This window comes from Cavia porcellus, unplaced genomic scaffold (assembly GCF_034190915.1).
Source record: "Cavia porcellus strain 051 isolate PalLab524CR breed Dunkin Hartley unplaced genomic scaffold, mCavPor4.1 scaffold_5, whole genome shotgun sequence".
Classification (NCBI taxonomy): Eukaryota; Metazoa; Chordata; class Mammalia; order Rodentia; family Caviidae; genus Cavia; species Cavia porcellus.
The window spans coordinates 82,342,909-82,359,565 of NW_026947488.1; the positions used below are offsets into that span (position 1 = coordinate 82,342,909).

General features: G+C 35.3%; 1 protein-coding gene across 1 annotated transcript in view; it reads left to right on the forward strand.

Moving 5' to 3' along the window:
- Window positions 1-16,657, forward strand: part of Lekr1 (leucine, glutamate and lysine rich 1) — a 188,704-nt gene that overhangs the window by 139,842 nt on the left and 32,205 nt on the right. The window contains 1 exon segment of the mRNA XM_063249239.1: window positions 1,373-1,466. Coding sequence (XP_063105309.1) covers window positions 1,373-1,466 — 94 coding nt within the window.

The window sequence follows — 16,657 nt, forward strand, 5'->3', positions numbered from 1 at the left end:
GTCAGTCTTCTGTTTCTTGTAACATTTTGAAAATCTTAATATTCTCTTTGAAAATTCGTCATCTTTGAAATTTGTAGTTTTATTGTAGTGGCATCTGTGTACTCTTCCTTTGATTGCCACTAGTCTTTATGTTGATTTTGTATCCTGAAACTTTGATAAACTTGTTGTTAGGCCTAAGAGTTTTTTCCTGGTAGAGTCTTTGGGTTTTTTATGTATAAGATTGTGTCATCTGCAAGCAGTAACAGTTTGACTTCCTTTTTTTCAATTAGGATACCCTTTATTTCTTTCTCTTATCTGATTGTTCCTGGAAGGATTTCCAATACTTCAATGAAGAAAAGTGGTAAAGGCAGGTGTCTTATGCTTGTTTCAGATTTTAGAGAGAAAGAATTCAGATTTTTTTATGGTCATTGTAATATTAGGCATTGGCTTATTACAGATGATCTTTATTATGTTGGAGCAGATTCTATACCTAATTTGTTCAGTGTTTTTATCAGGAAGAGGTGTTAATTTTTTCAGATGCTTTTTCTACATCTATGAAAATGATCACATAGTTTTTGTCCTGCATTCAGTTAATCCAATGTCATATTGATTGATTTGCATATGTGGAACAATCCTGTATCCCTACTTGAATCCTACTTACTCTTAGGGAGTAATCCTTTCATGTGCTATTAGACTCAGTTTGTCAGTATTTTGGTGAAGAATTTTATATTTATGTTTACCAAGCATAGTAGCCTGTAGCAGTCTTTCTTTGTTTTTAAATGTCCTTGTCTGATTTTAGTATCAGGATAATGCTGGTCGTATAAGAACATATTTGGAAGAATGCCCTCCTCTTTTGTTTTTTGGAATAATTTAAGAAGAGTTGGTACAAATTTTTTTAGTTTTGTTTGTTTGTTGGTTTGTTTTACTGTTTGGAAGAATTCAGCAATGAAACCATCTGATTCCTGGCTTTTATTAGATAGGAGACTTTTAATTACTGATCTTATCTTGTTACTTGTTCTTTTCTAATTTCTAATATATTTTGTACTACATCTCATTTCTGATAATACCTCTTACTTAATTGAGTTTGTTCTGATTAGTATAGCAGATCAATAGAAGAAGAGTAAATTTAGCAGAAACCGTTCACATTTATTGACTCTATGACGTATCTCAATATATTTTCTTTTCTTAGAAACAAAATATTTGGAGTTTTGATTTAGTCATAAACCTTTTGAAGAACAACTTATAATATTTTATTCTATTTGTGACTCCACATATGCTGTTATTGTGTCTTGAAAAAATAATAACATTAAATAAGAGAAAACAGGTGAAAAATATTTTTAGGAAGAGTATTAGGGATGAGTTTAGTCTCATTTGTTGGGTTTGTGATTTTTAGGGAAATGATGCTGATTTCACATCAGAAAAGCATTGAGCAGCTGCGGGAAACCCTAAGACAGAAGCTGCTGAACGATGATAACTGGAGGGAGAAGGTAACAGTGTATGATTCCCATCAGCGTGTGTCTTGTTTGTTTTTTTAAAATTCAGTTTGTTAGAAGACTATTCCAAATAGATTTCTTGGCTTCTGTGCACACTTTCAATTTCCTCCAAAATTTCCAACACCAAACACACTTGTTATATGTGTGTTTTCTAAAATATTAGACAACATAATGAGAATTAGAAAATAAGAACAGATTTCAAAATCTTGTAAACTTAAAGACAGTCCTTGGTTCTCATGCAGAAGCAAGATTTTTACTTTTAAATATTTACTTTTTCTCAAATGTCAGGTCTGGCAGTTGATCATATTCTTTTTTTAATTTTTGTGTTTATTAGTACATGGTTGTCTGGTATGATTACATTCATCATGGGGAGTTGACATAAGTACATAACACCTCTTAATTCCTTTTATATCCCCTTGCCTGCCCCTCTTCCCTGTTTGAAACAGAGAAATTTAATTCTTATAAATTCTGTGCTTCTCTCACAAGGAGTTAACGTAAGAGAGTAGAAAATCACTTAAAATTATTCTTATAAAATTTTGACATGTTTACCCTGGCAAAGTAAAACAAAGAAATACTTAATGATACTATTTATAAAGAAGTGTTTGCTCTTTGAGTACAGAAAAAAACTGTTGTTTGGGTTTTTCTATATTTTTATGTTTTAGTAATGAATATGTTTAACTTTACAATTTTAAATAATATAAGTAATTTTTTTTCAATTGCTAGTCCTTACCTGCTCAGGTCATACACAGGGCTGGTCACTGAAGTCTATCACATCCCTCCTGTACCTAATTACTAAGCCAAAGCATTCCCCACTATTCTCTTCCTCAATTTGTGTCTGTGTCTAGCACTGACCTCTGCCTGTTTTGCTGTGTTTTGTGGTGCAGGTGATTAAACACAAGGACTTGCACATGCTAAGCCAGGCAATGCAGCACTGAGCTATACCTCTGGCCCAGGGTTTTCTTATTATTTTAAATATTTTTTCTAGAATTGGAGCTGACCATTGAAATTTAGTATTTTAGAAATCCTGCCAGCTTGTTTAGTTATTATCAGATATATGTCCTTGGGAACTGTATCCTGTAATTTATATCCTCAAGCAATATCCAGTGGCCACCTTCAAAGTAGCAATCTCCTATAGAACCACCTACCCCACCCTGCCATCCCAACATATCAAAGCCCTTAGGTACTCTGGCTGGCTCACATCAGCCCTACATCTGCCACTTTTATCATGTTTTCAAATGTACTCAGCTAGGAGGGCATAATAACAAACCGAGCTAGGACTCCTCCTTACGATTCAATACCTCTTTTTCTTCTTCTGTGTGGTATAGTCAGCCTCTCCTAAAATGATCACATAAAAACAGTTTTATAGAGGTGAAAAAAAAATGTGAGAATATGAACCAAAGTTGCTGTGAGCGTCACTCTTACCTTGTTTGGCGCGCAGGCCTTTTCCTTCTTTGAGTCTCACACATCTTCAACTCGTGTGATTTTGAGCCCGTGTTACTGCACTTGCTTGGCCAGTTCTTGTTCTCTTCCTCTGTCCTTACCAATTTATGTTACTGAATTAAAAAAAATAGACTAAAATATACAAAATAAAATTAGAGGCTCTCTTGAACCTTCCAATTGATAGAATTGTTTGGACCTTATGATGAAGCTCCAGTAAAAGAACTTTAAGGGACTGGAAATTAAAACCGTATATAAGAGATACTGTAAATGTCCCGTTGCTTGATTCAGAAATTTCTCTAATGAAATTAGCATAGATGCAGTTTTGGCGTTCCTTTCCTTTCCTCCCTCCTAAACTCCTTCTCTAGACTGATGGAGTCAACTTCCTGCCTGCGCACCAGTAGAGGTTCCGCGTCTCGGTAGTCATGTTCCACGGGTGGTTTTCAGCTGCGTTTCATTAGAGAAGCGGGTCTGTGCTATGACCCACTCTGGCACTTCTGCTGCCTGCTGCCTAATCCCGAGGTGCTGCTACACACAGAGTAAATCAAGTCAGTGTTAGCATTCCTCTAGTCCCACAAAAGCATTTATGTTCTTACTTTAAGCTCAGTTTTTTTGCCAGTGAAAATAATCCTGTGTAATATTTTCAAAACTCTAAGACCATCTCTTACTAATGTATTAATTATATCACAGTTGGCTTGGCATATACAATTTTTAGAGTGTAAACAGACATTTTATTTTGCTGAAAGGATACAACTTCTGGTTAATAAATGTTATCATTTAACTACCAGTAAATCAAGAACCAGGCAGGTAAAGCCAGGAAATGGTAATTATGTCTTAGCCATGTTAGCTGAGACTATTTAAAGTTCCTTAAAAGTCCTCTCAGAAGAAAGGAGAATCACTAATATGACATTGTCATTTCTTTCTTGGGTCACTGTGCCTTTGCATAAGGAATGAAATGTTCTCTTTATAAATATATAATACACATATTAGAATAAACTTCATGACTTAAATGCTTTCAACATTCTGAAAAAGTAGTTAGCAATTTGTGCTTAATTATTTCAGAGTATGTAAAAAGCACATAACAGGATCAATTGTTGCTATGCAACAAGGATGGCACATTTTAAAATAACTATGTTTACTAATTGTCATGGATTTTTATTTATTTCAAGTATTGCTTTGATCCAAGAAAGCAAATTAATGTGCATGCTGCACCTTTAAAATTGGTTCCAAACACACAATGTTGTTACTATTCAGTTAAAATTTTGTAATTAAAAAATATTCTTTAACAGGACTGCTTACATAACCAATTCACATCTTTTACTGACTGTAACGTTTTAGTAAAGCAAATTCAAACCAAATATTTTCTTAGATTATCATCAAGATATTACATTGGAGAACTACATTATTGACTTCATTTTAAATAATGTATAAAACTTTGAAAACAAAACTTTACTTCCTGGCTAGAGTAACTGTACTGATAGTGAAAATGAAGGAGAGTTTACTTCAATAAATAGTAAAAAGAAATGACTGAGAAAAAGAAGTAGTAGATTCTTATTTTTATAGGGAAGCAAAAAAAAAAAAAAATCATGCTGTTTCAAATGACCTAACAATTCGTAAGGTGGTAAAAGACACTATTAATGAAATGAAGCATCATGTGAAAGACAAAATATAACAAATATGAAGTTACTTATAGATATTATACATAATAGACGGCTAAAGAGAATATTTAGGGCACGCTTTTTTATGATTATGTTACATAATTTTAACAATTGAATTCATAAAATCCCAAAATTTTAGTTCTGAAATCATTACAAAGATTAGCTGATATAGACCATTAATCTAGGTAATACAAAAGTCTCTATTATTATAGTATTTACTACATGCTAGACTTAATGCCAAATGCTTTCTACAAATGTAAATTTAACCACTGTAAAATTACTGTTTCCATTTTGCACATGAAATTAAAAAAGTAAATTTGGAGAAGTTAGGTAATTTGCCAAGGTTATAGAGCCAGGAAATAAACTGAGAATTAACCTCCCTATATCTAAATAAAAAATCCGGAACTTGCTCATTTCTCCAAAATGTAATAACAAGTACCACATTTATTCTTCCACCAGAAACAAAACACTAGACAGAAGACAGAAAACAGGGGTCACAAGGCATAAAGAACAAGAGACAAATCGAGTGAGCCTCTTATAATTGTTATAACTTAGTACCTTGAAAGAAATTTCAGGCCATGATTCAAGGAAGGGGAAATCCAGGTTGAATTTGGCAGATTCTCAGACTTGAGGAGACCTTACTGAGGGTCAAGGTAGATCAAAGGAGCTGTAGTTCACAAGACAGTGTTTGAAGAAGAGAAATTTCTAGGCACAGAAAGAAACAGGAAATATAGTGAATGGGATGGGGTTGAGGTTAGGGAACAATGAATAAAAATTGACCAGAAAGGCATAGATGTTAAGATTGTAAGACAAATTTTAAAGCAGTTACGATGACTATATTCAGTGTGTCCTAAAATCAAAGAAAAAGTCAACCACATTAAGAAATAGAAATATCTAAAAGATGAAAATTGAATTTTTAAAGATGTTAACTTCAATATCTGAAATGAAAACTATACTGGTTAGATTTTTTTTAAAAAGAACATTAGTGAGCTGTGAGTCAAAGTTCAAGTGGCCTAATATGTGTACCCTAAAACTCATGAAGGACAGAAAAAATGTGACAGAAAAAAAGTTGAAAGGGCTGAGCATTTAGCAGTCTGAGCACCTGCCTGGTAAGCACAAGGTCGTGAGTTCAATCCCTGGTACCTCTCCCCCAACAAAATTCTCTTTACCCAGGCGTGGTGGCACACTCCTGTAATACAAGAACTTGAAAGGCTGAGGCAGGCAGATCATTGCAGACTTGAGACCAGCCTGGGCTACAAAGTGAGCCCAAGGCTAGCCTGAATTGCATAGTGAGAGCTTACCTCAAAAAGACAAAAAAAAAATTTGAAGAAATGATGACCAATATTCAATAAAATAAATTTTAAAAGCCTACACACCCACAGATTCAAGAATCTCAAAGAGTTTCCAGCATAAGAAACTAACCACATCAATGGGCATCATAATCCAATTGCTCAAAAACAGTAATGAAAAGAAAAATTTAAAAACAGAAAAAAATAATACCATAGATGGAGAAGCAAAGATAATGATGACAATGTAATTTTCATCAGAAACACTGTAAGCCCAAATTATGGTGGGCATTGTAAATATTGAAAGGTGTTGGCTGGTAGCAGAGAGATGGTAAACTGTTAACCAGGAATGCTATACTAAGTGAAAATATCTTTCAGATATGAAGTTAGAGACTTTTTCAAAAGAATCAAAAATTTATCACTAACGATCAATAGTATAACATGCTAAAGAAGTCATTTAGTCACCTGATGGAAGGTATGGTTCTATAGAAAGATGTGTAGAACACCAGATAGTAACAATGTGGGTAAATTTATAATTTTTTAACATTTAAATTTCTTTAAAATATACAAAAATGATGTATTATAGGATTTGTAACATACAGAAGCAAAGTATATGACAATAAAACATACTGGCTTAGAGGGAAGATATGGAAGTACAGATACTTCTCACCTTAGTGTTTTAGGCCGGGCGTGGTGGCTCATGGCTTATAATTCTAGCATTCTGGAGGCTGAGGCATGAGGATAAATGTGAGTTTGAGGTCAACCAAGGTTACATAGTGAGTTCAGGACCACCCTGAACTATATAGCAAGAGCCTGTCTCAAAAAAAATCAAGTTACAGTTTTTTTATACCCCAGTGAACCTGATTATATACTGAAAATATAATAGAATATATATATAGAAAATATATTTAATACACCTAACTTATTAAACATCGTAACTTAGGTTAGTCTACCTCAAGGGTTCTCAGAATGATTGGCGCTAGCCTACACTTGGACAGACTACCTAACCCAAGGCCTTTATTTTATAATAAAGTGTTTAATATGTCATGTAGTTATTGAATATTGTTCTAGAAATGAAAAGCAAAATGATTATCTTGTATTATTAAACTAGGGAAAAGTTAAAATTCAACCTTTGAAGTATTATTTCTATTGAAAGTATTATCACTTTTACACCATTGTTGAAAAATATACATTGCAGCACAGTAAGTTTAGAACCATTTGTATACTACTATTTGATTCTTATACATGTGATGATATCACTGGAAGGCAGGCTGCCTTAAATTAAAGATGTGTTCTATAGACCCTAAAGCAATCAAAAAATGTTAAAAGAGTGATAATAAGTCAGTAAATGAGATGGAATCAAGTTTTTAAAATAATAATAAAAAAAAGACGGAGAAAAAAATGATGAGATAGGACAAATAAAAAAAAATCACAAGATAGTAGATTTAAAGCTGTTCTTATTAGTAAACGTTAAATATAACAGACTTTTTCTATAATAGCATCTCTCTCCTGCAATTCAACTCTGCATAAGAGCAGCCATGAACAATAAACCCTTTATTAAATATCCCCATTAAAATGCAGAGATTTTTATGTTGTATAAAAATATAAGAGTCTATGTTGCCTAAAAGAAATGTACTTTATTATAGTGATGCAAATACGTTAAAGATGAGGACTTCCAGGAAGATAGTGAAATAGTAAGCACAGAGAAAGAGCCCCCCAAGAGTTGCCATCCAGACACTGGAATATAACAACCTGAGAAAGAAAATAAGGCGATAAGTGGATGCCCTGGACCCAGGAAAGAACTAAAGTGAGAATTGAAGTCAGTGGGGAAGTTTTCTTCAATGAGGAAGTAGCCATAAAAACCCTCCTGAATTGGACTCACTGTGTGGGAGGAGCAGTTCAATTGCGAGGACACATGGTAATGTTTGCCAGTGCCAGAGCCCTCCACTGAGGGACACAGCGGTGGGAGGGAACAGTGGACATGGAGGACTACACTAGCAGGTGGTGAGTGCTTCAAGATGGTATGTCCCATGAGAGAGGCTGATTGACTGGGAACCATTTTGAAGATGGCTGACTGAGCTCAAAAACTCAGAACAACTGATGAGTCCAGCTCCCAGCTGAGTTCAGGCCCATAGAAAGTACACTGATGGCTGCAGGCTTAACAGATCTGGTCCCAGCTGCACAGCCAGAAACCATCCCAAACTTCACAGGAAATAAAGGTGCAAGCTTGCTGAGATTATCCACTCTCCAATCATAAAGCTACTGCTAGCTTCCTGGGATAAATCCACGTGAAGCTGGACTCTGTCTCCACATGTCATCTACCAGTGACAGCAGAGACAAAGCTGGAAATGGATGCTTTTTTTTCTTTATCTCTCTTCTTGTTTCTTTCTTTCTTTCTTTCTTTCTTTCTTTCTTTCTTTCTTTCTTTCTTCTTCTTCTTCTTCTTCTTCTTCTTCTTCTTCTTCTTCTTCTTCTTCTTCTTCTCCTTCTCCTTCTCCTTCTCCTTCTCCTTCTTCTCCTCCTCCTCCTCCTCTTTCTTCTTCTTCTTCTTCTTCATTGTTTGATCTTATTTTTATATGAATATGAACATAGTTTTTAGATTTTTTTATGCTTGTTGTTTTGTTGTTTTTCCTTTTACTTCTCTCTTTTTCTCCTGTCTTCTACATGTTTCCCCAAGTTTGCATGATCTGCCTTTGTCCACCAACCATGCTTCTAATCTCTTTCTCTTCTTCTATTTTTCTGTTTTCTCCCATAGCCCTTTTAAATTTTCTCTCCTGAGAGCAAAATTGACATATTGAGGCCATATTTATTGCATACATTTTCTGGTTTGTTTTAGATTTTTGTTATGTAACTGCAAATCTAGTTCATACAATTAAAGATGAAAAATTGATGCTTACCTAAGTTTGTCATTTTCTGGGCTGTGTTTGGTGCTATTGTTATTGCTGACTGTACCACTTTAGCCAATGTAACATAATAGTTCTAACCAACTGTTCTTCCTGGTATACCAAGACTGAGATTGCCTTGAGGTCATAGAAAATATTATGAGCTAGTGCCAAAGAACCAGGGCCTGTGACAAACATCCAGCAACTTCTCCTTCCAAACAAATTGAAGAGATCTTGCAACAGATTCAAAACTGAAAAATCAGCTATACCGGGAAGTAGTCATTTCCTAAGGGTTCTAAATACTAGCAATAAAGCACTTCACCACAGGTAATTTATAAACATCAATCCTGGACTAAACTAAAAGAAATAAATAGAAAATGAGAAGACATTTAAACAAGATCCAACTCCAGATATGCAGTTCACCAAAGGCACACCCAGAGGACAATGAGGTGGGACAATCCAAAAGCCACCCACCCACCTAACCTCTCTGAAGAGGTAACACAAAGCAAATGAATTAAGATCTAGAAAAAAATCAAATCACAAATAATTTTTCAGATAACCACTGAAATTGTAACCACAGTGAAAAAAAAAACATGCTTGGTGACTTTAGAGCAGATACAGATTTTTTTTTAAAAAAGTATAAGACTTAGGAAAATGATAGAACTCATGAATGCACAATGTATAAAAGAAATGGAATACATAAAACAGATTCAAGCAGATATCCAGGAGCCTAAAAATTTTATTGAAAGTATCTGCAGCAGAGTGACCCAATGTGAGGACAGAATCTCAGATACAAAGGCAGGCTTGTAGATAGTGATCATGAAAGGAAAGGTTTCTTAAAAATAGCAAGAGATCATGAGAATTCAATCCAGTAGCTAGCAGATGAGGCAAAGAAGAATAAGATAAAATTTATTGGAGTCAATGAAAACGCTGGAGCTACCACAAATGATATTTAAAAACCTATTCACAGATGTCATGGTAAAATTCTTCCTGTCAGGGAAAAAGATTTGACATACAGATCAGTGAGGCATATAGAACTCCAATTAGCCTTAATTTTAAAAAAATTACAGCAAGACATATCATAATCATGATTCCAGAAATATTTCACAAGAATAGAAAATTAAAAGTTATTAGAGGAAAGAAACAAATCACCTACGAAGGAAAGCCCATCAGAATCACAGGTTATTTCTCCACAGAAATCCTCAAGTCAAAGAGAGTTTGGAGTGAAGTATTTCAAGCCATAACAAAACAAAACAAAACACCCTTCCAACTCATTGTAGTACTCTGCAATATTACTTTTAAATTTCTATGGAGAAATAAGGTACTTCCATGAAAAAGAATACTTGAGGAAATTCATGAACACCAAACCAGCATGCCAAAATGTTCTGAAGAACATTCTAGAAAGAGATAACAAAGACAATTCCATGAACTCCCAACAGAAGAAATATACCACACAAGGCAAACAATTAAACAGAGAGGAAAAAAAAGACAAAGCCAATGACAGGAAAATAAGAGGTAGCTATTCTATTTACAGAGTGAAATTCAAGCCAAGACCGAGTAAGATAGACAAAGTGGTCACTACATCCTTGTAAAAAGAACAATCTAAGAAGAAGAGAGAACAATCATAAATATATATGCAACAAATATTAGTACACCCAATTATATAAAAAATTAATGGATATGAAAAATCAAATAAGCGCAAATACAATTGTAGTGGGGGACCTAAATGCCCCACTACCACAAATAGGTCAACTAGACAAAAAAATCAACAATGAATTATTAGACCTGAATCAAACTTTTGAACAAATGGACCTAGTATATGTCTACAGAGTGTTCTACCTCAGTGTCAAAAGGCACATTCTTCTCAGCTGCATATAGGATAGCCTCCAAAATAGACCACATATGAGCTCACAGAACATGTGAAAATACATTTAAAGGAACTGACATTATCCCATGAATATTATCAGACCATAGTGCAATGAAATTGGAAATCAATGGAAAAAGAAATTACAAGAACTTCACAAACACATGAAAATAACATCATCCTGAACAACCAATGGGTCACAGATGCAAATAAAGAAAAAAATTAGACAGTTTTTGCACTTAAATGATAATAACAGTACAATATCCCAGGACTTATGTGACACAATTAAAGCAGACCTATAAGGGAAATTTATAGCAGTAAATACCTATGTCAGAAAAACAGAAAAAGCTCCAATAAACAACTGCATATTTAACCTTAGCCTTTAAAAAAAGAAGAGCAGGTCAATCCCAAAGCTTCTGTGAGGGAAGAATTACGAAGATCAGATCAGAAATTAATGCAATGGAGACTAAAAAAACAATACAAAGAATGAATGAATTGAAGAGTTGATTCTTTGAAAGATTAAATAAAATTGACAAACCTTTAGCCAGCCTTATCAAAAAAAGGAAAACAAAAAGACTCAAATCTATGCAAGTAGAAATGAAAAGGGTAAAATCACAATGAACCCTGCAGAAATCCAGATCATCTTTGAGAACTTGTATTCTAATAAAATGGAAATGCAGAAGAAATGGACAGATTCCTAGATACACATGACTTACCAAAGGTGAATCAAGAAGATATAAAAATCCTAAATAAACCAATGCCAATGAAATTGAAGATGTAATTAAAAACCTAGCAACATAGAAAAACTCGGGCCAACAGATTTACTGCTGAATACCACAAGAAATTTAGAGACGATCTAATACCACTACTTCTCAAACTATTTAATAAAATTGAAAGTGAAGCAATATTCTCAAATTCATTCCTGGAAGCAAGCATTACCCTGATACCAAAACCAGAGAAGGACCCAACTAAGTAATTTAACTGCAGGCCAATCTCTGTAATGAACATAAATGCAAAAAACCTCAATAAGATACTGGCAAATAAAATGCAGCAAATCATCAAGAAGATTATATGTTGTGACAAGTAGAACCATCCCAAGGATAAAGGAGTTGTTCAACACACATAAATCAATAAATATACTATACCATATTAACAGAGCCAAGGGCAAAAAGCATAGGATCATCTCAATATGTGCAGAAAAAGCATTGACAAAGTCCAGTGCCTATTCATGATATAAAAAAGAAGCCTACAGAAAATTTGAATACTCTTTAACTCAATCTGATAAAAACATCTATGACAAACCAATAGCCAACATCATACTAAATGGACAAAAACTGAAAACTTTCTTTCTAAAATCAGAAACATGACAAAGATGTCAACTGTCTCTACTCTTAGAGAAAACAATTCTAAAATTCATTGGGGATAACATCAGACAAACCATAACACCTTCTTTATGGCTGAGTAGTTCTCCACTGTATACGAATACCACAGTGTTTTTTTGTTTGTTTGTTTGTTTGTTTTTTTATCCATTCCTCTGTTAATGGACATTTGGGTTGTTTCCAACATTCAGCTATAACAACTTATCTGGCACCATTTTTAGGTTATCTTTCTTCCAAAGTTGTTTGGCACTTTTGTCAAGATAAGATGGCTAAGTATATCTGGAGTTGTTTCTGTACCTTCTAATCTGTTGCACTAATACTTGGGTCTTTTTTTTCTCCCAGTACCATGCTCTTTTTATCATAGTAGCTTTATAGTATAATTTTGATTGTGATTGTGATGCCCCCTTCCTTGCCTTTGATACCCTTACCTTTGCTATTATAGGTCTCTTCTGGTTCCAAATGAATTTTAAAATTGTTTTCTCTAATTCTGTGAGATATACTGTTGGACTTTTGATTGGAACTGCATTAAACTTGTGTAACAATTTTGGAAGTATAGCTGCTTTCACTATATTGAATGTTCCTACCCAATAATGACACTCTAAATTTAAAGACCAACACAAAAATAGGTATCTGAGATGAACACACACTTCTCAGGTGAAGAGGTACAAACTGTAAATAAATACATGAAAAAATGCGCAACATCACTGGTCATTCAAGAGATGCAAATTAAAAACACTGAGATTCTATCTCACCCCAAAAAGAATGGCTATCATCAAGAAATCAACCAACAATAAATGCTGATAGGGCTGTGAGGGTGAAGGAAAATAACCCTTCTCCACTCTTGGTGGGAATGTAGACTGGTGAAAACATTGTGGAAATCAGTGTGGCAATTCCTCAAAACATTAGCATTACAGGTTCCATTCAACCCAACTATTCCCCTTCTGGGTATCTTCCTGAAAGAATCAAAGGCATCATACCACAGCCATATATGCACACCCATGTTCATAGTGGCACAGTCTGTAATACCTAAATCTTGAAAATAGCCCAAATGCTCATGAACTGCTGAATGGATAAAGAAGACCTGGTTTTTAAAAAAATATACAGTGGAATACTGTTCTGCCATAAAGAAGGATAAGCTTGAGAGACCAGGCCGGACTGGTGAGTGTAACAGCAGTGGCTGGGAGTCCCGCCCAGCCTGCGGGAACTTTCTCCCTGACCTGGGGACCAGGCCAGTTTCCTACCCGTCCGGGGACCAGGCTGGACTGGTGAGTGTAACAGCAGCGGCTGGGAGTTCTGCCCAACCTGCGAGAACTTTCTCCCTGACCTGGGGACCAGGCCGGTTCCCTACTGGACTGGGGACCAGGCTGGTTCCCTACTGGACTGGGGAACAGACCAGACTGGTGAGTGTAACAGCAGCAGCTGGGAGTTCTGCCCAACCTGCAGGAACTTTCTCCCTGACCTGGGGACCAGGCCAGTTCCTTACTGGACCAGGGACCAGGCCAGATCAGAGACTGTAGCAGCGGTGGCTGGGAATCCTGCCCAGCCTGAGGAGACATTCTTTCTGGCCTGAGTCCAGTGAGTGGGGCATCGCAGGGAACCCCATCCCAGGCAAGTGGAACTCTCTCCCACACCTGAAATAACACTTGAAGCTCCAAAATACAGGAAAATGACAAAACGAAAGACCAAAATGCAGTCTCAAACATCCATCCCATCCCAAGAAAGCCCAGGAGCCATGTGCATAGAAGAAAACACATGCCACATAACTGAAATACCTGAAATAATGGTAACTGAAATAAAGAAGCAAGTATGGGAAGCCTTAAAGGAATTCAAACTAGAAATAATCTCTCAGATAAAAGAAGAATTGATAAAAGAAATGAAGCAGATGCTAAACATAGCTAAAGAAGATGCAGTTAAAAAATTGGAGGAACTAAACAAAAGGATAGAATCTCTGGATGAACAACATAAGAAACAAACAGAATACATAAAACAGATGCAAAGAGATATACAGGAAATCAAAAACTCCATTGAAAGTTGTAAAAACCACCTCAATGAATGTGAAGATAGAATCTCAGACCTCGAAGACAAGATTGCAGCCAGTGAACAGGAAAGAAAAGATCTTTTAAAAATAACAAGAAATCAGGAAATAACAATTCAACGCCCACAGGATGATGCAAAGAGAAACAACATAAAGTTGATAGGGATAAATGAAAAAGAAGGGGACAACATAAAGGGTGTCAAGAGGATATTTAGAGAAGTAATAACTGAAAATTTCCCAAACATGAGATTGGAAACTGATATCAAGATCAATGAAGCATATAAAACTCCAAATAGTCACAACCAAAATAAATCTACATCCAGACATATAATAATGATCATCCCAGAAATTGAACAAAAGAATAGAATATTTAAGGCTGTCAGAGAGAAAAGACAGATCACCTATAAAGGAAAACCTATTAGAATTACAGCAGACTTCTCAGCACAAACAATAAAGTCAAGAAGAGCATGGAGTGATGTATTTCAGATCCTAAAGGAAAATGATTTCCAACCTAGGCTGATGTACCCTGCAAAACTGTCCTTCAAATTCGACGGAGAAAGAAGATACTTCCATGACAAAGATCAGCTGAAAAACGTCATGATCACCAAGCCAACCCTGCAAAGAATACTGAAAGACAGCCTAGATACATTTAGGGAAAAAACCACTAAACAAAGCAGACAATTAAACAGAGCAGAAAGATAAACATGCAATAGCAGAAAGATAATATGTCAACAATAAACCAATATATAACAGTTCTAACTATTAATGTAAATGGTCTCAATACACCAATTAAAAGAAACAGACTGGCAGAATGGATCAAGAAACAAAATCCAACCATATGCTGTCTATAAGAAACCCATCTAACCCAAAAGGATACTCACAGACTGAAAGTCAAAGGATGGAAAACAATACTTCATGCAACAGGAACCCCCCCAAAAAAAAGAGCGGGGGTAGCTATTCTGTATGCAGACAAAGTCAACTTCAAGCCAATAATGATCAGAAGGGATAAAGACCCTACATGCTGGTTAGGGGAAAACTCCAAGGGGAAGAGATAACTATCTTAAATATATATGCACCAAACTCCAGAGCACCCAGTTATATAAAACAAGTACTAACAGAAATGAAAAACCAAATCAGCAGTAACTCAGTTCTAACAGGAGATCTTAACACACCATTGACACCAATGGACAGATCAACCAAACAGAAAATCAACAAAGAAATAAAAGAACTGAACTGCACCTGTGAACAAATGGACTTAATAGACATATACAGAGTATTCCACCCAACAACAACAGAATACACATTCTTCTCAGCAGTACATGGGTAATTCTCTAAAATAGACCATATATTAACTCACAGAACATATTTAAATAAATGCAAAAGAGTTGAAATTATCCCTTGCATGGTATCGGACCATAGCGCTATGAAATTAGTAATTAACGATAAAAGATACTGCAAAAATCCCACAAACACATGGAAACTGAATAACACATTCTTGAGTAATCAGTGGGTCACAGAGGAAATTAAAAAAGAAATTAAACAATACCTACAAACAAATGAAAATACAGTTACACACTCTATGGGATGCAATGAAAGCCGTCCTCAGAGGAAAATTTATTGCACTGAGTTCCCACATCAGGAAAACAGAATGAATACAAATAAACAACATGATGCTACACATCAAACAGCTAGAAAAAAGAAGAGCAAGTCAAGCCCAAAGCCAAAAGAAGAGGGGAAGTTATAAAAATCAGAGCAGAAATCAACACAATAAAGACTAAGAAAACAATCCAAAGAATCAACGAATCAAAAAGTTGGTTCTTTGAAGGAATAAATAAAATCGATAAGCCCCTAGCCAACCTTATTTTAAAAAGGGAAGAAAGAGCTCAAATTCATGCAATAAGAAATGAAAAAGGTGAAGTCAGTACAGACTCAGTAGAGATACAGAAGATCATCAACACCTATTTCAAAAACCTCTACTCTCAAAGGTTTGATAACCTTTGAGAAGAAATAGACAGATTCTTAGAAACATATGAAGTACCAAAGCTAGATCAAGAGGATGTAAAACTGCTGAATAACCCAATCTCTATCAATGAAATTGAACATGTAATTAATTCCTTACCCACAAAAAGAGCCCAGGCCCAGACGGATTCACTGCAGAATTCTACAAGAACTACAAAGAAGACCTAATACTGACACTCCTCAAACTCTTCAGTGAAATTGAAGCAATCCTTCCCAAGTCATTCCTGGAAGCAAATATTACTCTAGTACCAAAACCTGAGAAAGACCCAACTGAAAAAGAGAACTACAGACCAATCTCCCTAGTGAACACAGATGCAAAAATCCTCAATAAAATATTGGCAAATAGGATCCAGCAAATCATCAAGAAGATTATAAACCATGACCAAGTGGGATTCATCCCAGGCATGCAGGGATGGTTCAACATACGTAAGTCAATAAATGTAATCCGCCATATCAATAAAGCCAAAAGTAAGAATCACATGATCATTTCCATAGATGCAGAAAAAGCCTTCGATAAGGTCCAACATTCATTCATGATAAGAACTTTAAAGAAAATTGGAATAGAGGGTCTTTACCTCAATATAATAAAGGCCATCTACGACAAACCAACAGCCAGTGTCATACT